Raw genomic sequence first — 26,669 nt, 5'->3', positions numbered from 1 at the left:
TCGGTGTCGAAATAGAACCTCTAGGATTTGAGGCCCATATCTACTCTTCCCTGCCGCTATCTTGACCACTTCTTCAGAGACTGGGAGATTCTCTCCTCGGTGTCGAAATAGAACCTTTAGGATTTGAGGTCCATAATGTCCATCATTCCCTGCCGCTGCCCTGACCACTTCTTCAGAGACTGGGAGACTCTTGCCTTGTTGAATAAGAATCCCAAGGATTTTAGGTCCATAATGTCCATTATTCCCTGCCGCTGCCCTGACCACTTCTTCAGAGACTGGGAGACCCTTGCCTTTTTGAATTAGAATCTCTAGGATTTCAGGTCCATATTCTCCATTATTCCCTGCCGCTGCCCTGACTACCTTTTCAGAAACTGGCAGATTCTTCCCTCGGTGTCGAAATAGAATCTCTAGGATTTCGGGTCCATATTGCCTATTATTTCCTGCCGCTGCCCTGACCACTTCTTCAGAGACTGGGAGATTCTCCCCCCGGTATCGAAACAGAGTCTCTATAGTTTTATTTCCACCATACTCACTCCCTGCCACTGCCTTCACCACTTCTTCAGAGACTGGGAGGTTCATTCCTTGGTACTGCAGGAAGAGTTCAACAATGATAAAACCATACGATCCAGCATCGATTATTGCAGCTATAATTGTTTCTTCTGGGATTCGTAGGTTATTTCCTTGGTCCCGCAAGGGATCTCGTGAAAGTGTCACTGTAGAAGGTTCATCTTCATTTTTGACAACCCTAACCAATTCTTTGATGATTTGATCATTTGTTCCACTTTGACGGAGTAGTTGCTCTATTACCTTGGTTGTGGGCATTCCACGCTCTAATATCCTCAGGGCAATATCTATCACAACCAGCGTTGTATGTTTCAATCTTTTCCGAGCCTCGAATGGCTCTTCTCGGAAGTCTGGTGTTTTAATGAGCGGGAACATAATCTCAGACTTTTCTTTACGGTTTGTTTTAGCGAGTGAGGTTTTCCAGGTGAGGAGAATATCACAGAGACCACTCGTAGAATACCTTTCCTGAGATATCGCTACTGGACTCTCTTTCTGTTGTCTTTTCTGAGGTGTCACTGCTGGTGTAACGATGGTGAAATGATCTTTACACAATCGTATAACACTTGGCTTTGAAGCCCCTTTCAGAAGACAGATGATATCACCATCCTGAATTAACTCTGCGGAAGCCTGGGGCTTCCAATTAGTTTCCCAACGATCTATAATGCCCAATGACTCGGCAGTGTTATTGAAGAGAACTTCAATTTTTTGTTTGCCAAATTCAGGAAAATGCTCCTCAACAGAGTCTACATGGCCTAAAATCCATCCTTTGCCTTTGATAACAACTGTTCCTATCTCGTTCCATGTCTCCACCGAACATTCAGGGAATAGAGAATTGGTAACCTCCTTGAATACCTCCTTCCATGGGAGGTTATAGTTCGGCTCTCGGACAGCTGTGATCGGGTCGGCACATAAGCCTAGCAACGCATATACTTTGTCATGCTGCTTGGTCGCATTATGATGATGATACATGCCAATGAGCTCCCCTATAAAGATGGGCCCGCGTGAACCAAACTCGTATGTTGGGCGATAAAGCGCACCTCTTATGAGATAGGCGACAGGGCCAATCCTGCTCCGGAGATTCGGAGAAAGCCTTAGTCTGGTAAGGCCTTCGCAGAAAATATGTCCATTGATGGAAACAGAGCCACACATTATATTAACACATCGTGCGACACCAACTTCCTGAAGCACCTGTTTTTTCGCTAGTTAGTAATAGTTACTAACACTTATTGAATGAGTACTATCTTACCCAGATACGGCTAAACCAATCTTGTTGTAGCAACCGCAGGCACGCATCATAGTTTTCCGAAGTGTTCAAAGTGGAGGCTGTATACTGTTCTTCCGCAAGGCAACGAATTCCGTCGAGCGCTTTATCGCCATTTTCTGTGGCATCTCCAAGCCAGACAATGACGCGTTCGGCCTGAGCATAAATCATCCGCATAAGTGGGATCTGCTTGCTTTTCTCATGTCCTTGATCTTCCTCATCCTGGTTGATACATATTGCATCGATCCAAAGTGTTCTTTCTAGTTGGCGGTTTCGGAGGTGTAAAAGTGCGCTGTGGAGATTTGTGGTGACATGGAAAGTGCAGCCATTCAAAATGATTGATTCAGGCTTCTCCTCACTTCCCCACACATAAGAAAGCGCCTGATAGAGGTGCGCTCCACCTCCTGTCTCTGATAAATCATAGTTGAACAACTCACACTGTATTGGAGCACTCTTATCCTTATTTGGCAAAAGGCGGATCATACGAGTAGTATAAGGCTCTTGCGGAAGAGTTGGGTAAGTAAAAGAGCGCAGGATGACATGAGAGGTATGTTCTGGATTTGGAGACATCTTCTGGGTGTACTGTTTTCTCGTGTGCTATCAAGTATTGATTGTAACTCGAGCTCATTCAGGGTGGTTGATAAAACTTGCGCAATCTGGTTTTATGATCCAGGACGATTACAGCCTTGCAGATGTGGCTGAGTTGGCAGGTCTAAATAGAGGGGTAACTGAGCAAATATGATTGGGCCGATTTAATCCTTGGGCTGTGCATCTAAAATCTTTACTAATTAACTTGTACCTACTTGTATTGTGCGACATGTCACATAGTGCATGGGCGCTCTTAAGGTGCCGGTTAATAAATCTTTAACTTGACAGCCATTTAACATATGTATTTGTTGGGGACGGTCAGTTAACCAGGCATTGAAGCACGAAAGCCCGTATATCTCTTCATGCGTACATCCATTTTTGTATATGTACCTATACGTACTTGATTTTTCGAGGACGACTGTAGACTTCCTCTTCGGGGGCACCGCCGCTTTAGTGAGGGCGCTCAGGTGTCTGCTCAGTGAGTGTAAAAATTATCTATTGAGGACTATATACTCTATTAAATAACTAATTAGAGTCCTGAATTTAAGCTCATTTAAGTTAATTAAACTATATTAATAATCTAGATATAGGCCCTAGAGGCGTGGGTTCTGGTCAAAATGCGTCCACCCAACCACATGCCTCTTGAGGGTGCAGAACGAAACACTGACAGGATTGTAGTTCTCGGGCGTTGAGGGAAGCAAGGCAATCGCTTAACGTTTCCGTTTTGGCCTGCAGGCTCGTGGCTTCCTGGCCACCCAACTTCTCCTTTTGTATTTGCCAAGACCCCATACATGCAAATTGGCCAGATGGCTGTGTTTGAGGATAGTAAGAATCCCCTCTGTCGCTTGGTGGGAAATCAGCCTTGGGAAACCTAGTGTAGAATGATAGCAGCAGCGCTTGGTGGGTTGAGAGGAGTGAACTTATGCCACGCTGGGCAACTGCGCCCATTTTTCAGTAGTTTTCTCTCTTGTAATGCTTGGTTGTTTTAAATTGTGATGATGATAATATTGATGATACGGAGATCGCTCCTCTTTCAACAACTATGCTTCTTCACCATATCTGAGACAGAATCGGATTTCGACGTGAAGATGGAAAATGACATGCATTCCGACCGACCTCCCCACTATTCCGACATCTTTAATCAAGTAGGACCGAGCGATATATATATAAAGTCGGAGAGAACGGATACACCGTATTACACCGTATTACACCGTGCTGCTCAGGCCGGAACCGTCAACAATCTGCGGCATCTGCTCGCTCAGTCCGGATTGGCAATTGACGTCAAGACGACATCCGGCTGGACCCCTCTGCATATGGCCATCGTGGCAGATAGGTTCTCCAACGCGCATCGCACGCAGGCTTTTCTGCAAATCGGAGCAGACCCCAACCTTGAGGGAGAGAAGTGATGGAATTCACTGCATCTAGCAAGCGCCTACGGCCGAAAAGCTGTGGTTGCTTTGTTGCTGGGTCACCCGATCCAGGTTGATGCCGTCGTGGGGTTGGGAGGGATGCAAGTGAAGCACGAAGGAGGATGCTGACGGAAACCTGACGACGTTGACGGCCGTGGAACTGGCAGCGAGGCATGGACACGCCGAGATTGTGAGTATGTTGTTGGACTCGGGAGCCAGACCTGGGTCGGAGGATCGAACAACGCTGTTGCATGAGGCCGCCAGCTGGGGGGCAGGCAGCGGTCGTTTCGATGCTTCTGGACCAACAACGGCCCGGTTTGGACGGCAGCTGGAGAGACCATCGTGGGTTTACGGCGCTGGACTGCACGTTGAATCGGGATCGGGGTCAGACAGCATGCCCTGTTGATGCAGAAAGGGGACATGGTGGCAATCCTGTTAAGTAAAGAACAGAACCCACAGCATCCAGCGACTCTGTTGCATGCTATGGTGCGGCTGAGCTGTGGGTCGATCCTGGCTATGCTGCTGGCCCAGCGCAAGTATGCAAAAGAGATCAACACGACAGATGCCAACAGATGGTCTCCGCTGTATATGACAGCTACAAGAGGGTCTGTAGAGATTCTAAAGCGGCTGCTCGACCACGGAGCGGACCCCCACATGACTGACATCAGCAGATAGACTCCACTACAACTTGCTGTGCGATACGGCCAGACTCAGATCGTGGCAGCGCTGCTGCAAGTGGTCCGATGGGAGGAATGCCAGAGCCCGATTTCTCCCACCATCACCGAAGGACTTACTCCAATACATATAGGAGTCCGCTCGGGCGAAATGGATATCATAAGGCTTCTTTTGCGCGACAGATGGCCTGTTGACGCACGCTGCTCCCGGGGTTCTACAGCTCTGCACTGTGCAAGCATGTCGGATCAGCAAGATGCGCTTCGTCTGCTGCTTCAGCAAGGAGCCGACCCGTTGGTGCGTGATCAGGAACAAATGACGCCATTGCTTCTGGCAGCAGAAGCGGGGAATGTCCAGGTCATGCAGCAACTGCTCCTCCGGGAGAAGAATATCCAGCGACATCTCCCTGCGCTAGCAGCACGGAAGCTTCCTCCAGCCTATGAGCAAATACTTGTGCCGTTTCTCTTAAACAAGGGCTGCAACAATCTCAGCGAGCTGGTTGATGGGCTGACGGTCTTACACCAGGCGGCGCAGAGTGGATATACCATTATAGTGAAGTTCATGCTACGGAGTAGTGCCAAGGTTTCTGTCAAGGATCGGGAGGGTTACACTCCAGCTGAAGTGGCTGCCACACAGGGCCATTTCAATTTGGTCTATATATTAGATCCGGAACCGTTGCTGCAGGTGGAGCGGTTGATTCACCATGCGGTCAGAAAGCGAAACGTCGAGCAGGTGTACAAATTACTCACGGCTGCCCCAAAGACTTTGCGAAAACGAGCGAAGGCGATGGTGATGGCTGCAACGGCTCTCACTCACCAAAAGTCACTTAATACCACTCTGACGCGCGGGATCAGTATCGACGAGGACCAGGGATGGGGATGGCGACCGTTGTACGTAGCAACCTTAAAGGGGGAGCAGCGGGCGATGCAACTTCTGCTCACCCATGGGGCCAACCCGAACCTGAAAACCAACGCGGGAATCACTCCGCTGCTGCAGGCCGCCGAAGGAGGGTTATCCAAACCTGATCCATCTGCTGCTATCTCACGGCGCGAGATTAGAGGAGCGAGATCCTCAGGGGCACACGGCACTGCAGAGTGGCGGCACGATGTGGCCATGAGGCAACAGTGGTTGCACTCCTGGAAGCGGGTGCTAATGCCCATGCCCCGGATACCAGTGGTCAGACAGCTCTAGACCTTGCCTTGGATCAGGGGGCCAAAAATATCGTCCAGTCTATCACTGAGTTTCTTGCCCAGCGGGAGAAGAAACAATAGTCTCTCTGTCCCTCGCACGTCTTAGAGCCCCATAGCTACCTTCGTCGAATCACTCTTCTCCCCTCTATGGTAGTACCCACCTATTGATTGGCCCAGGGAGCGGAAGATCACACTGGCTAGACCCCGGAAAATTGGTCGGTACCTTGAGAATCAGAGGAAACTAAGGAAGTTGGATTGCAAGGAGACATTATCCATAGTGAATATATTCTTTGCTCAGGCACGTCGACACTTTATGAGTTGATATAATCGGCAGAGACCGTAGAACCGCTGTGAAGAGATCACTTGCCGTCTTGACCCGGGCAGGTGGATAGGTGGGTCCTTTAATATTAGGATTCCTATGACACATGAAATAGGCCCAGGAAGTGTGAAAGCTACAGCTCGGAAAGAGTAGCAGCAAGATGTATGTGTGCCGTATCTGAATGAGGCCCACAGGCACGCGAAGACGCCGGATTGGAGAGGGCCAGAAGCCTGCTTGGCCGAAAGCATCCATGTACAATTGGCTTTTTTTAGCCTTGTGGAATGGCGTACCCTGTAGCGCTAGTGAAACACGCACTCCAACCTTGAAAATATAGAATTGAACAGTTATAAATATAAGACATCTAAAATCATATTCGTTAGTCTACAAATTCTAGAGACTACCCAATCATCAGAGAGCACTGAGAATATTCGTACGCTTGAAAAACACCAATAATCAATCCAGCCCAGCCAACGCAAAAGACTTGCTACTCATTCTGGATGATGCTATCGTATATTGGATCATACCAAGCCCGGTTCATGATTGATACAGGAGGGTACGCATTCTGTGAACCATCAAATTTTGCCCGTTTATAAATGACCTCCCAACTCTGGCGTAAATTGTGCTCCGCTGCCGGGTTATCCTTCGGACTACCTCTTGGTATCAAGCGAGCGTAAAAGGTAGTAAAAGCTCCCGTAAGGGCAGCACGGACTGAGCCCTTGAAGCCGTGCAGGTAGGTCGGCAGTTTTGTAGCGTCATGGGAGGCATCTGCGGCGAGAACATAGCCTCTTTCGGGGAGCGGACAGTGATCGAGAGAGGATTGGATAGCAGCGGAATCAATATAGAGAAAGGTATCCTGCCCGAGTCCTGGTTCTATCTTACCTTCATCACGAAGGATCCGGAAATAGCTAGATATATTAGACAGTCATGACATAAGGAGCTAAAGCTGGACTTACCCGCAGATATCCTCAAGCGCCGCGTTCTCATTCACTGGATCCTCAACCCACTGAATCTTCCATCGTTGCTTCAAACTGTCTGGAGTCCAAAATTTGTCCTTGGGATTTCGGACGAAGGTGAGGCCTAGGTCAATGGCCTCTTCAAATTGATGCTGGAAACGGTGCCAGGCGGATTCATCATGGAATGATGTTCGGATACAAACAAAGCCCCAGTGCTGTTGAATCTGATTACACACACAAGTCACCCAGGGAACCTTGTTCGATATCTTGATGTTGTTGAGATCATGCACGGAGATTCTGTCCCGGGCCACTCGGTCCAAGTCCATACGCCTATCATAGGATCTATCTGCATTTGCCTGGGCCTTCTTCTCATCATCGGTCATCACCGCCTCCTTCATTGCAGTGTATGTGTCTTGTATGTTTATTGGCCAACGAATCACATCCCTTGCATCTATCATGTTAGGGTCACGATCGTCCATTTGAGAAGCTGTTCCCCAAACAATGATATCCGTTTCAGGGAGCTTAAATCGTCTGTTCTGGCTGCCTTTTGAACAAGTTCTTCGATAGTCAATCCAGTCTGTGCCTTGCAGAAGTCATCACATCTCCCGTACGGGTGCTGATTCAAAAGATGTTGACGCTCATCGAAGGTGAGGCTGGCAGGGTCGGTAGCACCCTGCTCCCATCGCTCTACAAGTTTCTGAGGAGGAACCTTTGGTGGAGGTCTCTGGTAAAAAGTCGCCATGGTGCAAATCTAACTCTACGGAAAGTTGGGAGAAGAGAATGTCAATGATGCAAACGAACAAATAAATCCGGTGGAGATCAGGTGGAAAGGCATTACTAGTAATATGTCTAGTATAACCAGTCTTCGGATCCTTGGCCCTTTTAAGGTAATGGGATGCCCCAATAGGTTTTTCGAACGACTATTTAAGCCTAATGAGGTACTACTGTCTCTGGCCAATTATCCCGAAAAGTTAGTAAGGCTGTATTTTATCATCGGTGCTCAGTACTTCGTAGTTTTCTTCCGCTTTTAATATCAGCTTCTTATTGGCTCTGATAGGATCACACCACAAGGAAACCAATGATAGCCTTTCCTGCACGACAATAGGAAGTAGTAAAACACGGGTAGTACAGCCTTACAGGGGCCCACTTTTCAAAATATTTGTCCCGAGACAGTAGATGGTCAATGCAATGATTCCAATGGAGGTACCTCCTGCTTCGGTGCCACTGATTGCCGTAGAACTCGAAATCTTTACGAACCTATATAATAGTAGGTCTTATAACTAAGGATTTTATACCTATGACTATATAGGTATTTTCCAAGTTTTGTCGAGGCCGACCGCTTCCTTCCGTAGTCGTTTGTTCATCAGGTTATTGAATAACTTTAGAACTGCTTCGAGGATCGGTTTTCCGAGAAGGTTTAGATGGAAGTTCCGAATCATAAATAGCGAATTACCAATATCTCCTCTTTCCCTCTCCTGTTATAACCTCACCGACCAGGGATGCTCTTGCGGAACGGCATCCGTACTGTATGCAAGACTTAAAGCTTTCTCGCTAGGTGACTGGAAATTTCCAATCACGCGAATATCAACTAGGTGGACTTGACTTTTGCTGGAATCAGAACAGCTGTTGTTAAAATGAAGGTCATCCATCTATCCCTGTGGCTATGTTTACACCTGGGTCTGGTCCCTCCACAGTAGAGGTCTCTTTAAATGGTCATACAAGAATTGCCTCTGTTAACCGGATTAAACAATTCTCGTGCAAGGAGAATAATTCTTTCTGAGGTAGGTGTATCGAGAACAAAGGCCATACTTCCAATAGCGCCCAACGGTTACCGATACATAGTCACGGGAATGGCACCGTAGCCAGTATTAACGACAGAGACGCTTAAGGGTTTGATATTGTCATTGACGATGCTGGCATGGACATAGACGTGTCCATGGTCCAGGATCGAATGGACCTCGAATAGCTTCCGTACAAGCAGTCCTAGTAAGGCCACAATCGCGATGTTGATAAGTAGCATAAACATCACAGTGAGCATTGTATAGGTTGACGTTTTGGATGACTGAGGTCCCACAGGGCTTGGGGCCGTGACCGCGGGAAGCGGGCCAGCCGCAGCCTTATCGGTAGTTACCGGACCAGACATGCCTGCCAAGAGATGTGTAAGTTTGCAAGTGGTCAGGTTCTTCATGTATGCGACGTACCTTGCCTTGGCAGAAAGTTGGACAAAGAATATGTAGACTGGATACCTGACTAGTGCAATGGCCTTGGGGATATTGCGTTGGGACTGGGTTTCCAATGCCTTCGGCTATATACGTCCTGAGACATTTTGGTGAGCTTGAGCCAAGCTATGGTATTATATCTTCTCGTATTCTTTAGTATGTGATTGGGCGGTTCCACTAATTCGTCGGCGCGCAATGTAACCTCATCCTGATGTTCAGTACAACATAATCATGATAGCATACGTAAATTAACAGCAATCAGTTGAGTTTTCTGTGCCTGACCAAGCTATGTGAAGTGCACTGGCAGGAATAGCCTTCACACTGCCTATTGGCGGGTATGACCTCGATTGTTGGTGACAGGGCCCGTGAAGTAAGTGGGTGGAATGGGACCCCGCACTGATGGGCTAGCTCCCTTTTTCATTCCTTGTTCCAAGTCCTGAACACGAAGATCTACATCGTCCCGTGTCCTGAGCTGCTTGGTGGGTCATCCGAGGGAGGTTGAATTTTGGCCATTGATAGTTTTCGGGCAATTCATTACTCACGGGTATTCGCGCATCCTCATTTCCGGGGTCGTCTTGCCTCAAATCTTAGAAATGCCCATTTATGCCAAGAAACTACCCTGTCGTTCAAGGCTTCCCCTCGGTCGATTGCCTGCTTGGCCGACCGTTCAGGTACTAGATGGCACTGCATGTGACACATGGTCCTAGCGACAAGGCTAACTGCAGGGCTGGATGATGCTGGCCATTCACTGGGGTCTGCGAACAGATAATTTGCCTGGCTTCAAGTCCATGGAAGACTCCTGGTCACCCACTTTAACGTTGTTATGCTCTGTGACACCGCCGAATCGCTGTTGCCATGGTTGAGCTCACAGTTGGTTATGTATCCGGTATAATCGCTGCTGGCGTCTTCGTAGGTGAGTAATTCCTTCTGGACTGGCACGGGGATAGGCCACACTGATAGGAGCAGCGAGGTACCTCTTTCCAACCCTCAGCGCATTGATCCTAGTATCTTTCCTTCAAGAGAAGAACACTGCTATAACATGGTAAGGCAACACCACAACATAGTGCTATCTTCACTAAGAGAAAAAGGTCTGTGCTCGCTCGTACATTGCAGTCATCGCTATGGCCGACCATCCTCCGCAGTGACTCTGATTGTTCGACGGAGGTAGATCGGGCTGTAAGCATTGAAAGCTGGATCAGACTCGTCGTGGCAGTCATTATCTCCACCGCCGGAATTGTTACGCCACTGGGCCTCTATGACGCTGTTCTCCCCGCCCCCGACACCACTCCAAAAACCTTCAGGTACATCCCAGACCAATCTCCTATGGGAGCCGCGACACCGCCAAGACATTCCCTTGGGTTTAACCGCCGTTGCGGTCTCTATATCTGCCCAGGGTCCAATTCCAACATCACAGTCGTGAGCAATTTGGTCCGCGATGCTGAGTGGAACATCACTATCCCATGGGATCTCACATATGCCTTTGCCAGCGGGCTACCAGAATTGTCGCCCACCGTCTCAAGCATCTGGGATATAGAGTGGCGTAACTATGAACTTACGCAGAGGAAAGATTACAACAAAGGATCGCTGTATGCGGTTGGCTCGTATCGCCAGGCTGAGAACAGAATCCTAAGCGACCGCATTGAAGTAGCTGAAGGGATCATAATGGACACCAAGAATGGGGGCATTGGATTCCGCAACCACACGTTACCTCCCCGGTCCAAGTATGGAAGCACCTGGACAGAAGATTTACTGTTCGTCGTGCCTCAAACTAGTTGCGTCAACCTCAACCTCACTCTGGATTTTAAGTGGCAATCAGGGCCCGTGAATGTCACCGTGACCGACCGTGGCGGGTTCGTCAACCTACATCACCAGCAACCCGAGCATTCGATAGTGCAAACGCAGGATAATTTCGATTTGCATAACAAGGCATACACGGCTGCATGGCTAACAAATGCCATGGGCATGGTCTATTTCAATGTCACCAATCCGAGCAGCCACGGCTATGCTCAATCTTTCGAGTACGTGGACTCGGCCGTAGGGAAGTCATTCCCCATACTCAACGAAGGATCCGGACAGTCCTGGGGCACAGATGGCATCCTGACGTCCACGATGTGGGGAGATTTCTTTAATATACCCGACGCTGACTATAATGCTTCTGGAATGGCGTCGGACATTTTCAGAGTGCGGTATCCAAATCCCTTCAATATCACCAGAAATAACTTCACCAATATTGGTACAGATGCTGTCTGCTGCCTTCAAAACATTCGCTAACTAGATGCGCAGGCCCCCTGTGTCAAGGAGTGAGTAGGCTCGACTACGCCAATATGACGAACGTGGGCGTCGTCTGTGGAGCAGTCTACGGCGCGGCACGAAGGACGGACGGAGGTAATTCTCTGATACGAGAGCCCGCCAGCCCATGGCAGATACCAATATACTCCTGCGCTTCGGCTGCCAAGGCCCTGATTAAGACGGTACGCTTCCGCTACGACGGTTCCGGTGGTCTTGGTGGCCTTAGCGTTGTGGATATGACTGAGAAGACGTATCAAACTGAGGATGAAAACCCGCTCTGGGGAGTTGAAAACACCTCCCTACCGATAGATGTCGCGCAGCCACTTTGGGGTATTGTCTCCAAAGAATATCAAAACAGAAACGACATCTCGGTCATTCGAAAAGGATCGCTCTGGCTACCCGGATTTGGTTCCACCTCTCTAGGCAGCCCAGTCGATGGTTTGTTAAATTTACCGGGAGCCTCGTTCCATCTGACGTCGTTTGCACATCTGTACTCGCTGAGCAGTACCATTACGGACGGTGTAGGTGACTATACCGGGCAGACGAGCAGCGCTGTGTATTCGAAATGGAGAGAATACTCAACGCAAGCAGACACCACTTCGACCATTATCAACCTGATCTGGACGGATATCGTTGCCAACGCAGTGGTCGGTACCAGAGGATGGCTTTCACCGTCGAGCATTCCGGTAGGCAGTGCCAATGATTCAGCGCAGGTAGAGGTACCGGTGACAGAATACAGGAACACCATCCAGTACCGAGTCCCATTCGGAATTCCAGCCTTTGTCGCTCTGTTCGGGCTCTTGCTTTCTATGGTAACCGTGTTTATTCTGTTGTTTTGCGGTAAGGCGCGCCCATATCTTGTCCGCAGATATCTGAATTATACATCTGTCGGACGGACAATGACCCTCCTCCTTTATCCTGGCTCTACGGAGCCACAGACTTCGACAACTATATGGGCCTCATCGGTGGGAAATAAAATAATTGATGCCGGTGAGCTAGCGCCGAGCGCGGCTGATCCGGTGGAGATTGAGACATCACCAGTGATCAAGGGGAGGCGCACTCTCTAGACACTAGGGTCGGTTTCGCCATGTGCACTCATCGTGAGTGGAATTTACAGAAGAATGATAGTTCCGAGGCTCTCCATTATCTCTCATCAAGAGGCATCCAATGTTAATTTGATGAATGGGTATCTCTGCGAGACAACCTCTGTGTCCTATTTATAACACAGAAGAACACGTCAGGGGGTAGCGGCAAAGATGAATAAAGTGGCCGACATCATGGTAGGCGTATGTGGATCCGTATCTCCCGGCCAGTCTGGTCAGAGTGGCTGCTCCCTTCTCAACCCTCGCAAGTTTGTATTTCTAAACAAAAAGATATCACGCTCTATAAAAGACTCAGGGATCTGATGAGGGGTAAAACCCTAGATTCCCTCTCTAAACACTAGATGTGTTACAAAAGTCGTACAGGGATCCACAGCAACCCGGATAAAAGACCAGTCATTCTGTCCTTTTCATCTCCGTAGCAGAGATATTCTCATTTATTCCCAGCTCCTTAAGCTTGTCTACAATTCTGAGTACGCGGATTCAGCTCTCTCTATCCAAGCCATCACCTTCAGGCAGTAGAGCCTTGGTTCTCCTCACCCCCATGGTTACTTGGAGTTTGCTCTGCTATGGATAAAGAATTTGTGTCTCAGGGTTCTGGAATCGATTTCTAGCGTCTCCACATGTTGGTTCCTCAGATTTAACAGCATCCGAAAGAGCTCTAGGAGCCATGTCTCGTTTACTCCCGATGGCTGGCCATTATCTCTCCTGGCTTATGTCGCCGAAATCGTAGCGGTGTATGTACAGTCTATGTAGAGCCAGTGATACAACCTCATTAGTAAATCCTAGGGTCCGCCCAAGCTGCGTAATCTGCTAGTATAGTAATTCAAGCACGAAGGCGACTAGAATCTACTAGTCCAAAGAGATGATAATATTTATCCTGAGAGCAGAACAGCTCTTGAGAAATAAGTCGAGGTTCTGGAGAACTAACGCAACGATCTTGTGATCTGAAGCAGTAAAGCTAGAAGTAAGGTCAAGGGGATGCGTATATCTACTTGTGATAAGAGTATGGGCGAATCATACTAGCAGTGACAACGATAGTAGTTATTAAAAATAAATTGTATTGAACGCAAAGAAGTAAATAAGAACTATCCTAAGCACATGGTAATGAGTGTGCTTATATCCCTTCGATATTTTGGATTAGTATACTGTTGGTATGTGTTGTGGTAGATGGGCGGTATACGATGGATGATGGATATACCATCGGGTCTACCGATCGTATACCACTTGGTCGCGTGGGGTGTCTGATGGGTAGTCATCGGTGTGCTAGAAATCAAGTGTGTAGAGGTACATACATCTTGAGATAAATACTATTACGCTGTGTTTTTAAAGTAATTTATTCTAAGCTAGAGTTATAAGTCACACATTTGCTTGTACATGCTTACAATAAAAAGAATATACTCTCAAAGGCCATGTAAAGCTATTACTAGTATCTTATCAAAATCAGCCAACGGTGGTTGATATATTAGAGCTCAAAAAAGATGAATTAGTATGCGATACGTTACCCCATAATTCAACGGCGATAGCGGCATCTATAGTCGGTGTCTAGTCGTTCCGGGATTTACGGACTACATTTTCGGGTTCGACTTCAGTAAAATGGCCAGATCCAGTTTTTTAACCCTAACAGCAATTGGTCCTCAGTTCTGGAGGAGCTGGTGGATTTTCCTTCTCCTTCTCCTCTGTGAAGGTAGCTCCATACTGACAAGATCTATATAGGCTTCACATTACCCAAAGTCGAAAGAAATCACGCGGGAAGAATTGGCAGCTAAATATTCAACGGTATTGCGGCCCGTTCATGATTGCCCAATCATGCGTGCTATTGATGAGTCGTTTCTATCTGTTTCTCTCGGTTCCTCTCAGTTTCTATCTCATGCGCCATCTTCAACTTTCTAGTCTTCGGCTTTAAATGGATATATATATTTACTCCGTCCTGATATCTTTAACATGGCTCGTCATCCTAGTGATCTCCTTATCTATTTTTATTATACTATCGCTAAAGATTACTCAATATATAAGATATCTATACTAAAATGCTATAGTCAGGACTCTCTTAGCATAGATAGGAGTACAAATTAGATATCTAGAGCTTGATATCTCTTTACTGGCTTCTTTCCCGATCGTAGGTGAGGAAAGTCATAAACCTAGGCCTATATAGCCAAAGTACAAAGCTCTATTCAACAAGTAGCCGGGCTAGCTCAATCGGTAGAGCGTGAGACTCTTAGTCATCACGGTATCTCAAGGTTGCGGGTTCGACCCCCGCGTTCGGCTTCTCTTTTTGCTCTTGTTTTTTTTGCGCCTTTCTCTTTCCCTTCCCACCACCAATCTACTTTGGATCAATAACGTATGATCGCCATACCATATGTCTCTGATCATTTGGCTTGTGGTAGCTGAGCACGCTATATGGCTACTTCACCTGATCTGACCAGTCTTGTCGCACTCTCCGGGTTCAGCTACTTACTGTTTTGTTTCTACAAAGTAGCTTGGAACCCTTTGGCTGGTTTTTAGAACTGTCCTGTCAAGACCCAAGGAACTAAACAGTGTTGTCAATTTCTGTAATCATACAATGATATTGAGCGATTTGCCATATCTAAATCTTTCGTCGTTGTTTGTTCCACTTTCCCTTGTTTGGCATGCCCCGCAGAAGTTATGACCGCTCAAAAGTTCAACATCGCAATTTCGAGTTGCCTTAAACCTCTCACTGCTTTGGCTTCCGAGAAACCCAACTCCGAGGCTACGTACAAGCCACGACTTTCAACCCACAACTCTGCTTACAGAAGAATGATGGTACTGGTGAGACGCTCTGCCGTCGAGCCTTTTATTGGGAACGCTGCTCATAATCATCCACAGTGACCAGGGCTAAAGAAGAAGATTTTTACCAGTATACCAACAAGTGATGGCTGTATGTATATCTTTGCTGAATAGACTACTCTTGAAGCCTCATTAATTGGATTGCTAGATCAAATGGCACCCAAGAAGCCCTCAAGCGATACCGTAAACTCAATATCCAAGAACTGCTTGTTGTTGCTGCTGGATCATGTGGTACCGATGCTAATAAATGTACTCTATACACCTATCTCTGAGCATCATATCTGCTAATGCCGTCTCGAGGCACGCATGTGATGAAATACAGGGAGGGTCTGTATAATAAAGCCTTTCTTTTAATGCTCAATGATGGATCCGAAGTGGTTGCAAGGCTGCCAAACCCGAATGCAGGACCACCAGTTTTCACTACCGCTAGTGAAGTTGCCACAATGGAATATGTAAGGTCTGACTTCGAGAAGCATAACATCCGAGCTAACCTTGAGAGGTACGAGAAATCCTTGGTCTACCTGGTCTACGGGTTCTACGTTGGAGTTCTGACTCCTCAAACCCTGTCGGAAGTGAATACATCATTATGGAAAAGGCGAAAGGGATTCCTCTTGGCGATACCTGGTACCAACTCTCTACCCTCTCCAAGCACAAATTTATGAAACAAGTGGTGGAATTAGAGACAAAACTGGCTGCAGTGCCTTTCACTGAACACGGCTGCATATATTACGCACAAAATGCACCCAGAGAGCGACCCAAAAATGAATACCCGCTTTATGGCGATGATCTAAAGAAGTTTTGCATCGGCCCAGTCGTGGACCCAATTCTTTGGTATGATGAGCGGACTGAGATAGAACTGAATCGAGGGCCTTGTAAGCCCTCAAGTCCCCAGTATTTGTGATCCTCTTCCTGATACTTATGGCATTTGTTAGGGCACCACTTATCCGATCATGCGACAAGCATTGGTACCAACGAGAGAACGTGGGCAATGCAGTATGCAAAACCACGTATGAACTACTACCGAAGCAACACCAATTCTGAGATGCGTGATGAATACATCGACCTTATCGAGAAGTATCTGCTGGTTGTTCCGCACTTAACGCAATGTGAACCTGACTGCGCGGATCTCTTGCAACCAACATCGTGGCACAATGACCTCCATCTCAACAATATCTACGTTGACCTCAATACAGAAACGATTACTGATATAATCGATTGGCAGAGTACCACTGTTGCTCCGTTGCTCTTGCAAGCGAAGGTGCCTCGGATGGCTCGGCACATCACCCCACTCCCGCTAGGCTGGGTGATGCCGGAGAAGCCAGAAGGCTACTAGACGCTATCCCAAAAGGATAAGCTCAAGGCAGACAGACTCTATGAGAGCGCCCTATGCCATAAATACCATGAAGTTTGTACTGCTAAGAAGAACCCACGACACTACGCTGCTCTGAGTCACAACGACACGTGGAAATCACCTCTTATTCTACCAATGAAATCAATAAGCGGGGCTTGGTCCTCGAGAGAAGTCTTTCGACTACGCTCGTCATTGATGGAGTGGTAGACCATTGGGCGGAGATGCAGCCTGTAGCAGATTACCCTATTTCCTTCACAGAAGAAGAAAGAAACTTGAATAACGAAGAGATGGAGAATCGTGACTACATTGAGGGACTTATGGAAGAGTTCCAAGATGCAGGTATATTGCCAAGTGATAGGATCGTTGATCCTGAGGATTATGAGGTTGTGCAGAAGACGAATGGCGCACAAAAGGAAAAGTTCATGTCGTTAGCAGAGGATGAGGAACAGAGAGAGTGGATGGACAAGATCTGGCCTTACCAGGACCGACCCAGTGAAACTTGAAGATTGATGTTATTTCTTCTTGGCTTCCCACACCGTCCGAGGAAGTACACCTGATAGAATATAAATACAACACCCCAGACTTGAGTGTCTCTAGACTCTTCATTTGCCTTTGTTTTCAGACACTACTTGGCTGCCTCAACCGTCAAGTAATAATATGTTCCAATTATTCAACTCACTAGCAACTTAGATAGGCATTCCTAAACTGTAAAAAACGGCGAGCACCTGCCTTCCCGCCTGCCCCGTACCTTGCCATAATTGAATCCTGGGAGCACCCTGTTGAGACTGGTACTGAGGAGAGTGTAGTGGAACTGTGTGTAACAGGGCCAACACTCAGCAGCACCAGTAGTATGAACAGTGTCGCAAATATATAGCACACTTTCGATCACAATGACATTTTCCTTGTACCTCTAACTGGCCTAGTCCTGGCCTCAACAAAAGCGATGGATTCGGGCCTTCGATGACCAACACGAGCCCTGAACTTCCATTGATCGATTCACAGATATAGTTTGGAGGTATGTACCGGCCAATTGGGCTAGGTAAGCAGAGACTTGAATTTGATGAGGTGAAGGTACGAGGTGTGCTTGGCTTCCGTGGGTTTTTATAAAAGACCGAAGTTTCACCTAGGGCCGAGACATGACGATTGCACCAGCTTTGACAAGCCGAAGAAAGAAACTTGTGTACAGACATCCAGATGGACTTATGAGATTCTGTATGACTGTCTTGAAGCTACACAGGCCGTTTCGAAACCCTAGTAATTGGATTCTTTCGAAAGAACTATTATAGGCGAGAATTGAATCGAATTGGCTGCTGACAGGGTTTAAGGATTCCTCTCTCACCTACAATAGTTCTTTCGAAAGAAACTGAATTACTAGGGCTTTGTCACGAGCTGTGTAAAGACAGTCATGGGGCATCTCATAAGTCTAGCCGGATGACGGGGTCCTGCTATGCGAGACAGAACCCGCGTTGGAAAATAATAGGAAAAGAAGAAGCCGAGCCTATCGGAAGTGATGAAGACAGACTGTCAGGTTTGCTGACACGAAAAACTGCTTACCCTTTTACTAAACCTGCCTGGCGAACAGTCTGAAATGTTTACCTTTTTTGTGTTGAAAGGATTTCCCTAGGATTGACTGCCAGTGATATCTAAATTCACTTCGGTGCGCGAAGTTGGATTTGGGACCCCCATCTTACTTATCCCCTGAAAGCGTGGCGCAATCCAGAGAACTAGATCTGCATACAACTGGTTGCGTCGCCTATACAGGGGACGGTAGACTGTGAAAACTATCAGCATCACTCTTATCAACTTCATCTCAAACACGTACAGAAGATTCTGACCATTAGCTCCATGAACTAATGGCGCCATCTTTACTTCTCTCCAGCATCTGGTACCGGAATAGGTAGATCCAAACTTAGCAATCCAGGAAGAAGTCTTGTCAACCGGCCATATCTGGTATCTGAAGTCCTCTGCCCCTTTCACATCTGGATGGACCAACATGATAATAGACACATGTTTGTTGTTAATACCACCTTTTAGTATGGGCTCTTCAATTACTTGATAACTTGTGAACCCGGACGGATGGAACCTAAATGGAGGTGGAGGGGTCAATACAGTGACTTCTTCGCCTCCACATATATGCCATGCAAAAAGGGCAGAGGCACCTTTGATATATCGGGACCAGCCTTTCGTACCCTTTTGAGAAAATAGACAGTGCCCATTCTCTTTGGCCATAAGGGGTCCCATAGCAGTGGTCAATGTTTGCATACCATGCTTTTCCGCCCATCTTTGAGCATGGGCCTTAGGTATTCCGGTCCATAGCACCTGACGATTTGGGCGCCAAGAGTCTCCCTGGAACTGACGAGTGATGGTATTCTTTTCTTCTGAGGTCAGAAAATGGCTGATATAGTCATCCATGATAAAAGGTCATGTTTGAGTGGCGTAAGAGTAGAGCCAATATGAGATGCTCGCGGACATTATATACCAAGCTCTGGGACTGGGTCTATTTGTCAGAATTCTAATTCTGATGTGCAGGCTAGACTAAGTCTATCTTACAAATTAGAAACAAGAAGTTCGTTGCGCATCACTGTGGATGTCAGGTGCTAGCGATCATCACTATTCTGGTTGGTTAACATGTCACGAGATCTCGTACCCAAGGTGTCTTTGGGAGCCCAGAACCCTTAACTGGAACTGGTAAGGACATGTATGTATCTCTGATGGACGGTAAATGACCTTTTCTAAATAACAAAGTGGGATGTATGAAAATTTGCACTCTGCTGAGAATGGCTACGAGTAGACCAATATCTGTGTCATGGCTACTAGTACTGGTTTCATCAGTAGCTCCCCCGATACAGAAGGGTTCGTAGCCAATCCAAAGTCTAAAGATAGGATGCTTTCTGAATACATTAGTCGATATCGTTTCAATTCGTTCCGATCGCGTTTACCCCAACCCGTGGTAGCAAGCAGGGAAAAGCCATTTTACGTATGTGTCTCTGACCTAACAGTGTTCTTACTCTCGATTATCTCCACCCAGGTAGCCAGCTGGCCGATCGCCAGGTTAGACAAATTTTATAACTGACCAGGCTCGAGCTTGTTTAGCGAAGAAACCGGAAGGATATTCCACGAGAGTGGTATTAGGGCAACGGTGTAAAGTTACGGCTCCTGTTCCAGCGAAGTAGAATCTTGAGTGTATTGGTGGGATTCAAATTAATGATCTGCAGTTCATGGAAGGCATGGCTCCACATTTATAATACCATATCGGTCCCCATAGTCTAATTATTACTCTATGGGGATTGTAAAATACACAGGACAACAAACGGTGGATAACGGCTTACGGTGAACGAGACACAGAACGTTGGGGCGACTATACACCAGGAGGATATAATGCACTGTACTAACCCCAAAGGAATGACTCTAAACACAAGCTCTACCCAGAACTATAATTTACATTTGAAAATGCGAAGGGCCGCTGGCTAGCAAATACGCCAAGAGTCTCCCTTCTATTGCCATGTTGGTGTATACAGTAATATATCGTTGCGTTTAAACCAAATACTCTCCGCCGCTCATAATAACAATGGAGCCTGTTGCATAATAGCCCTTCGTGAGATACAGGTAAGCCTAGGCCGTATCTTCGGGATAAGCGACATCCTTAGTTAGACTTATCTTTGCTCTTCTGCAATGCAGTCTCATCAAATGGCTTCGGGAGTCCTTGCTTCTGCTTAGTTATGACATAGCCCGGAGCCACCGCGTTGACACGCATAGGCCCTAGGGTTATAGCTAGACTCGAGTCCACGAAAGGCGCTTGCACCAGAAAACTAAGTGTGGTACGTCCTCAGGTCTGAAAATAACGTGATCGATCTGAGAAGGTTGGGCTGCGAATTAGAGCAATGTCTCGATTGTTTGTAGGAGTTCTAATTCTATCTACACCGACAGTTGTAGTGCCGTCTGTGTCATGAGTGGGTCAATATCAGGCTGACTCTATGCTAAGCCACAGCGGGGTCAACGATGATCAATGCAAGGCTGAAACGATCCACAAGGCGCTTATTGCTCAATAATACCAACCACATATATCTACCGACCTTCACCCACTCCCTGTTCGCATGCATGCATGAAGGGAAAATAAAATCCTTGCCCAAAAATGTCCTCCACCAATAAGCATACCCAATCCCGCCCCGTCGACGTCGAGCAGCAGTGCGGAGTTACTCTGCCAGACGGTGCTCAGTGTGCTCGGTCGTTGACCTGTAAGGCTCATTCTATTAGCGCAAAGCGAGCGGTTTCTGGTCGTTCAATGCCGTACGATATGTTACTCCAGGCTTATCAGAAGAAGATCCAGGCTCGACAGAACAAGAACAACACTCAGCAGAGGAAGTATCGCCCACCGAACAAACCCAGCTCGTCTCGAAAATCATCCAATGGCTCGCACATTCAACCCGTAGCCTCTACATCGAAGAACTCGCCGAACTAGCTATCATCTCCGAAACCGGCATCAACGTTGATAAACGCCTCCCTGACCCGCGAACTATTCTCGCCATATGCCCGGACACTCTCATAACAACCACACCACCAACGCCCAATAGCCCGGACCCCGAAAACGAGTTCAAACCAAACCAACACCAGGTCCACTTCACTGACCCAGAAACAAAACAATACCTTCAATCCCCCGACATCCAAACCACCCCTGAAAAACATCTCGCAATAACAGAACCCACATCCCACACAACCATCGCAAAAGACAGTCTCACCTACCTCCTCCAATTCACAGAACCCTACACCACAACCCCGAGCAAAATCAAAAACTCGTACCTACTAAGCTACGCAACAAACTACTGGGCCGTGCATGCCCGTCTAGCCAACCCAGAAACAAACTCAGAACTGACAGCTCTAATCCTCCGATTCCTAAATTCAGGAACAGCATACATAAACTGGACAGCTTTTCTGGATGGCTACACGCCCTTCTCTGGAACAGATGGCTCCAGTCTTATCCGCCACCCACATCAGATTTACTACGCCGCATCATTCGGTCTAACAAACATCGTCACCGCGCTCCTTGATGCCGGTGCTCCGGTCGATAGTAGGGGACCGAGCGGGAGCGCGCTAGCTGCTGCTTCCTTGGCGGGACATCTAGATACTGTTAAAGTGCTCGTTGACTCCGGGGCGGATTTAAATCTGGCGGGGCCTTTTGGGACGCCGCTCGTTTTGGCTTCTGGGAGAGGTTTTGTGAGCATTGTACAGTTTCTGATGGAGCGGGGGGCGGATGTTGAGGCGAGGGGAGAGTGGAGTGAGACGGCCGTTGTTGAAGCAAGGAAGAATGGATTTGAGGATGTTGTGGGGGTTATTTTGGGGAGGTAGGGTTGTCTTAGCTCATTCTTTCATCTATTATGCCTTTTTTGAAGATTGGATGGTTGGTTTTAGTTGCAGGTTCATCCGTAATGGTTAACTTTGGGATTCAATTGCCCTGTTTTACATGCACGATGTCTTCATAGAATGCAATGTTTGATATCATTCCTGCATGAAATAGTGATGTTAACTCGGAGATAACTCGGCCCTGACATCACCCACACAAAAGGACACGGTTCTAGACCAATCCAAGCAAAGCGACTTCTTATAGTAATGGAGAAAAGCCAAGACAAATGTCATTGTGGCAAAATGATAAGATTTACCCTTTATCATCCGAGCCATGAAGTCATAACTACCCGTTCCTATATAAACCTTGGCTAATCCAGCTCCTAACCATAATAAGAAAACCAACCTCTTAGACTCGAGGAACCTAAGTTGTTTTGCACAAATCACTATCCCATCTCATCAGCATATCGTATATATCGAACATTAAAAACAAATCGAATGCAATATGTCCTCCCAATCCCAAAACCCTGACCAATCTACCAAGCCATCCTCACGTCGCCGCGCCTCCTCATTGCCAGAGGACCTTCAAAAACTCCTAGACAAAGAAGAGCTTTATTGGGATTCATACGGTGATTTTGAGAATTCTTGGACTACTACGTACGTTCGTCATTCATTACATTGAATTACATTAGTCGTGATGTTAACGTGATAGACGGACAAATAATGATCCGCCGATGGTTGTGGGGGATATGAGACGGGAGCAACAAGCTCGGAAGGGTCGGGCGGGAAATATGCAGGGTGACGAGAATGGACATTAGTGTTTAGTTGGAGTTCTTTAGTGTTAGTGTAATATAGTTATGGCTGTTTAGTTGAAATGTTGATTGGATGAGTCAAATGCAGATGTGTTTTGCGTATGGGTATATATACAGGAACAAATCGAGCAATGGACATTTCATGACCGGCATGAAATGATAATGCAGTGCAAGGTAAATATATACAAAAAAAATGTAAAAAAGAACCAAAAAATGCTAAGGAAACCTGGGAAAAAAAAAAAAAAAAAAAAAAAGAATAACAGGACTACGCGGTCTATGACTGACCTTTTATACCTGCTTGGTGATTCCGGAATGAGTAAATAAAACCTGGGAAAAAAAAAAAAAAAAAAAAGAAAAGGATCAGTACTCCAACCGATCATCATGAACCAACTCCACGTCATATCTCTCATTACCCTTCCACACATGACCTGGATCATTGAGCGACGCCACAGTTGTGCGAAGCGAAGAGATCAACCCCGTCGGCCCACTGGCAATAACCCGCGTTGGACCCTGAACAGTGCGGTGGACGAAATCAGTCAAATCCGCCGGCACATCTGGGTGTACGGAGGTACCGGAATTCCCGGGACGCAGGCAATGCACTGAGAACGGACTATCCGACAGATGAGTTTCGTGAGAAACAGTAGATAGAGGTCTCTTAATCTCGGAATCGGTGATATACGTGGGTGTGAAGGAGTTTCGAACATTGGCCCGGTCGTCTTCGCGGGTAACGTATACCCGGATCCGGAAATGGGTGCATGCTTGGGCGGCGGTACGGAGGACTTCTAGTTCTTCGCTGAGCCATCGCAAGTCTGACTTGCGACGGACGATCCAGACTAGCTCGACCAGACTTCTTCGTGTGGAGAAGTATCGGTTCAAGACTATAGCTTGCAGGATGGGGAGAATGAATGTCACGCCGGTGCCGCCTGCAACGCAGAAGAGGTTGATATCGTCTGAGCAGTGTAGGTCATTATCAACGATGGATTGGCCGTACGGTCCAGAAAGAACGATGGATGTGCTTGGTGGTTCGTCCCATTGTGATTCCCGGGGTTGGCGAGCTATCCGAGCTAAGTCTTTAGTTAAACCCCTCTTCGCGCGGATGATGTAAGTGTGTGATTGTTTGGATCCGCCAGGAACAGAGGATGGTGTCATGGGGTGCGATTGCCAGATACTAAGACTGGGGAAGCACAGGTAAAAGTGCTGACCGATTTCCCAAGGGCTGTGGTCATGGTCGAAATCCAGGCGGACGACGTCCCCGTCTTCGTCGTTAGGAAAGGAGGTCATGCGAGCTTTGGGGATGTGCAGACCCCAGAACGAGTACGTATCAGAAGCGTGCGGGCCGAAGTGCGTGATGAAAGTCCGCAAGAGCCGAATGCTTCTATCAAGTAACCACACGACCAGTGAAGCGATCATCCAGCATGAAAGCTGCTTCCAGTGTCCCCAGCAAGCACCCACGTATAGCATGGCCACGACATAATGTGCCTTGCGGAAGAATTCGTATCCAGTGAGTCGGATGGCCCATTTGGTGCTGAAGAAGACGAGGAATGACAGGAATATCATGGCCACGACGCCCCATATCATGTACTCTTGGGCTATAAAAGCGTTCCATGTTGAGGGTTGTGGCTTGTACAGCAATCCCTCCATGAGGGTCCAGCCAAAGGTGTGAAGAGCAGATTGAAGGTAAATAATCCAGCCGAGCCAGCGATGAAGGAAGTTGAAGTGATGATAGGGGATTCCCGTACAGAGGGAAAGGAGGGATTCCCTGGTACACAGAAGCACGGCGAGAGGCGTTAAGGCATATGCGAGAACTCCAATTCGATCAGCCCACGGACCAATTCCAATGGGAGTCGATGTCAAGTTAGTCCCCTTGACGGGAAGGTACCATGTTTTGTAGACGATCCCGACAAAGCTGAAGATGATGAGATAACCGGCTAGAATGGCGAGGACGAGGATATTGAACCGAGTGGTGCGGCCAAATATAAAGGTCAAAGATTCCTGGACAAAATAGCGGTGGTATATCGAACCCAGTGATCTTCTCATGCGATACAATGAGCTCTGTGATCTATGTTCACTTTCGCCCTCTTTCTGAACGCATGAGGACGTGGACTTTCGCGTGATGGGATTACAGTAATGACCGATGAAGCAAAGGAACACAATTCCAAGAATGGCAGCCCAGAGAATAGCACTGTAGAGGACCGATAAATCGTGACTGTGATATACCGTATCTAGATATGCACACTTTTCCGCACCACTAGTGCAGGGAAGTTGGCGGTTAAGGTATCCCCAGTGGTGTTCAATGCCGGGGCCACTATCCGGGATATCAGCATGGCGCGGGGAGAGCATCTCGAGTCGTCAATACTCGAGATATGGGACGAACGTTGCTGGACTCTGGAGAGGAGGAAAGAGAACATGATGGATGGCCGCGGGGGAAGTCCATATTAAAGTGTACCCACTGTCACGAAAAGTCGTTAGTTAAGACGCATACGTTAAAAAGTGGGTTGCCAAGGAGAAAATGTGCTCAAGTGCAATGCCAAGAGCGCTATGGTCAGTGCTATTTGATTTGCAGTTGTTTGGTAATGAGACAGTGGGCCACTTGGCCTGTGTCAAGTTTATAACTGTATGATTAATTAAGACTTATCAATTCCTGGGAGCGCCCAAAGCAAATGACTCGTATGAAGGCGAATCGCTTTCGGCTTTTGGCCTGACGAAACGGAATATTATCCCTGCGTAACACCGCTTGGCGCCATGGCGGAAGTTAATCTAATCGAAATCTGCTCAAATGGGATCATCCCCACCTTGCCAGGAAAAAGGCACCAATCGGTGCTATCGCCGCTTAGGGTTTTGCCGGCGACTACCGGATTGGACAGGGTTATTTACCCGATGGTTCGCCGGTGATACTGATCCGCTTGACACCTGAAGCATAAGGCTGAAACCTACCACGTTTGTGGCCTTGCTCGTTGATATAGAAGGGTTTTCAGTGTAGATAGCCTGTTGTCTAGACAAGGCTATATAGACAGGAAGAAAGGACACTATCTGTTATTTAATGGTAGAATAGAACATTGTACTACTGATTTTTATCTCTTTTATTTCTGTCTAAATCTATCTCTATGTAGTTCAGAAATCCCCTTAATTGATAGAATCTCGGGTGAAACTTAGAACTGATCAATTAGATGAAACCTTATCAGACCAGATCAATATAATAATAGCGACTGCGTAGTATATCCAAATGACCAGGGTATTCAGACTCCCGATGTTGAGAAAGACTGAACTTTAGATCCTCAATGTTTTTGTTCAGGCATCTATGTGAATTAAACATTGTTCAAAATCAGCATCGATGGCGACAAGTGTGAGGGGGGTAGGAATATATTTACATTTGCTTCGGTGATATATATCCACGGAGGTTTGTCCATTTTTGACTTGCCTAATAAATTACCTGAGCGCAAAAGTCTATCTTTTTCTATTCGGCAATTTCGACGTTAACAGCATGAGCGAATCAATGATTGCTTGGTCTTGATGTGGGTTGGATTTCATGTCCTCAGCAGTGACTTTGATGATTGATTGAACCTGTTTAGTCTCGCGTAGCTACTCGAATAGTTGCTGAAAATCTTTCCTACCAGCTGATACTGCCTGGCTCGGGCAGCTTGAAAACTATCTGGCCAAACAAACATACAGGAGGACAGAGTCAAAGGATACACTCCAGCTCTGTCTTGAGTTCGTTGAAATTGTATCCTTTAATAGCTTCCCACTTTGGCGGAGGCAAACTCAGCGATAACATCTTGGCTAAATATCGAATAGTCAAC

At 47.2% G+C, this 26,669-nt stretch overlaps 9 protein-coding genes and 1 non-coding gene across 10 annotated transcripts; 5 read left to right on the top strand and 5 right to left on the bottom strand.

Annotated features, from left to right (window-relative positions):
- Positions 1 to 116: 116 nt before the first annotated feature.
- On the bottom strand, positions 117 to 2,449 carry BDV27DRAFT_169634 (HET domain-containing protein; the record flags this gene model as incomplete). The annotated part of the gene is made up of 3 exons (XM_032075089.1): positions 1,811 to 2,449; positions 534 to 1,752; positions 117 to 256 (listed from the first exon to the last, which is right to left on the bottom strand). Exons 1-3 carry the CDS (start codon positions 2,393 to 2,395, stop codon positions 117 to 119), a joined length of 1,944 nt encoding a protein of 647 aa, XP_031930584.1. The 5' UTR covers positions 2,396 to 2,449.
- Positions 2,450 to 3,030: 581 nt separating this feature from the next.
- Positions 3,031 to 5,765, top strand: BDV27DRAFT_142776 (ankyrin repeat domain-containing protein; the record flags this gene model as incomplete). Its single annotated transcript, XM_032070003.1, has 8 exons — positions 3,031 to 3,087; positions 3,637 to 3,746; positions 3,843 to 3,906; positions 3,941 to 4,047; positions 4,079 to 4,206; positions 4,238 to 4,431; positions 4,498 to 5,504; positions 5,588 to 5,765. The coding sequence occupies 8 exons, from the start codon at positions 3,031 to 3,033 to the stop codon at positions 5,763 to 5,765; spliced, it is 1,845 nt and encodes a 614-aa protein (XP_031930583.1).
- A 722-nt stretch (positions 5,766 to 6,487) lies between these two features.
- BDV27DRAFT_154934 (uncharacterized protein) lies at positions 6,488 to 7,698 on the bottom strand (the record flags this gene model as incomplete). The annotated part of the gene is made up of 3 exons (XM_032072056.1): positions 6,488 to 6,908; positions 6,957 to 7,400; positions 7,457 to 7,698. 3 exons carry the CDS (start codon positions 7,696 to 7,698, stop codon positions 6,488 to 6,490), a joined length of 1,107 nt encoding a protein of 368 aa, XP_031930582.1.
- An 871-nt stretch (positions 7,699 to 8,569) lies between these two features.
- On the bottom strand, positions 8,570 to 9,187 carry BDV27DRAFT_72042 (uncharacterized protein). Its single transcript, XM_032077400.1, has 2 exons — positions 9,158 to 9,187; positions 8,570 to 9,101 (listed from the first exon to the last, which is right to left on the bottom strand). Exon 2 carries the CDS (start codon positions 9,097 to 9,099, stop codon positions 8,785 to 8,787), a length of 315 nt encoding a protein of 104 aa, XP_031930581.1. The 5' UTR covers positions 9,100 to 9,101; positions 9,158 to 9,187; the 3' UTR covers positions 8,570 to 8,784.
- Positions 9,188 to 10,030: 843 nt separating this feature from the next.
- BDV27DRAFT_154932 (uncharacterized protein) lies at positions 10,031 to 12,531 on the top strand (the record flags this gene model as incomplete). The annotated part of the gene is made up of 4 exons (XM_032072055.1): positions 10,031 to 10,088; positions 10,142 to 10,217; positions 10,264 to 11,408; positions 11,459 to 12,531. 4 exons carry the CDS (start codon positions 10,031 to 10,033, stop codon positions 12,529 to 12,531), a joined length of 2,352 nt encoding a protein of 783 aa, XP_031930580.1.
- A 2,217-nt stretch (positions 12,532 to 14,748) lies between these two features.
- BDV27DRAFT_t57 lies at positions 14,749 to 14,832 on the top strand. The gene has a single exon. It is a non-coding gene; the product is annotated as a tRNA-Lys (tRNA).
- Positions 14,833 to 15,659: 827 nt separating this feature from the next.
- BDV27DRAFT_142774 (kinase-like domain-containing protein) lies at positions 15,660 to 17,226 on the top strand (the record flags this gene model as incomplete). Its single annotated transcript, XM_032070002.1, has 5 exons — positions 15,660 to 15,824; positions 15,872 to 16,244; positions 16,305 to 16,675; positions 16,706 to 16,894; positions 16,945 to 17,226. The coding sequence occupies 5 exons, from the start codon at positions 15,660 to 15,662 to the stop codon at positions 17,224 to 17,226; spliced, it is 1,380 nt and encodes a 459-aa protein (XP_031930579.1).
- A 1,250-nt stretch (positions 17,227 to 18,476) lies between these two features.
- Positions 18,477 to 19,135, bottom strand: BDV27DRAFT_154930 (uncharacterized protein; the record flags this gene model as incomplete). Its single annotated transcript, XM_032072054.1, has 2 exons — positions 18,477 to 18,495; positions 18,546 to 19,135. The coding sequence occupies 2 exons, from the start codon at positions 19,133 to 19,135 to the stop codon at positions 18,477 to 18,479; spliced, it is 609 nt and encodes a 202-aa protein (XP_031930578.1).
- Positions 19,136 to 20,855: 1,720 nt separating this feature from the next.
- On the top strand, positions 20,856 to 22,091 carry BDV27DRAFT_169630 (ankyrin repeat-containing domain protein; the record flags this gene model as incomplete). The annotated part of the gene is made up of 2 exons (XM_032075088.1): positions 20,856 to 20,950; positions 21,295 to 22,091. 2 exons carry the CDS (start codon positions 20,856 to 20,858, stop codon positions 22,064 to 22,066), a joined length of 867 nt encoding a protein of 288 aa, XP_031930577.1. The 3' UTR covers positions 22,067 to 22,091.
- A 1,141-nt stretch (positions 22,092 to 23,232) lies between these two features.
- BDV27DRAFT_169628 (ferric reductase family protein) lies at positions 23,233 to 25,213 on the bottom strand (the record flags this gene model as incomplete). Its single annotated transcript, XM_032075087.1, has 1 exon — positions 23,233 to 25,213. A coding segment is annotated over one exon (1,981 nt), but the record flags the coding sequence as incomplete, so codon positions are not given.
- Between the last annotated feature and the right edge of the window lie 1,456 nt (positions 25,214 to 26,669).

The sequence above is a fragment of the Aspergillus caelatus genome (assembly GCF_009193585.1).
Source record: "Aspergillus caelatus strain CBS 763.97 unplaced genomic scaffold BDV27scaffold_35, whole genome shotgun sequence".
Taxonomy (NCBI): domain Eukaryota; kingdom Fungi; phylum Ascomycota; class Eurotiomycetes; order Eurotiales; family Aspergillaceae; genus Aspergillus; species Aspergillus caelatus.
This window is presented reverse-complemented; position numbering and strand designations above follow the sequence as displayed.

Coding starts and splice junctions, on each gene's coding strand:
- BDV27DRAFT_72042 (XM_032077400.1), bottom strand. CDS start 9,099: ATGTCTGGTCCGGTAACTACCGATAAGGCTGCGGCTGGCCCGCTTCCC.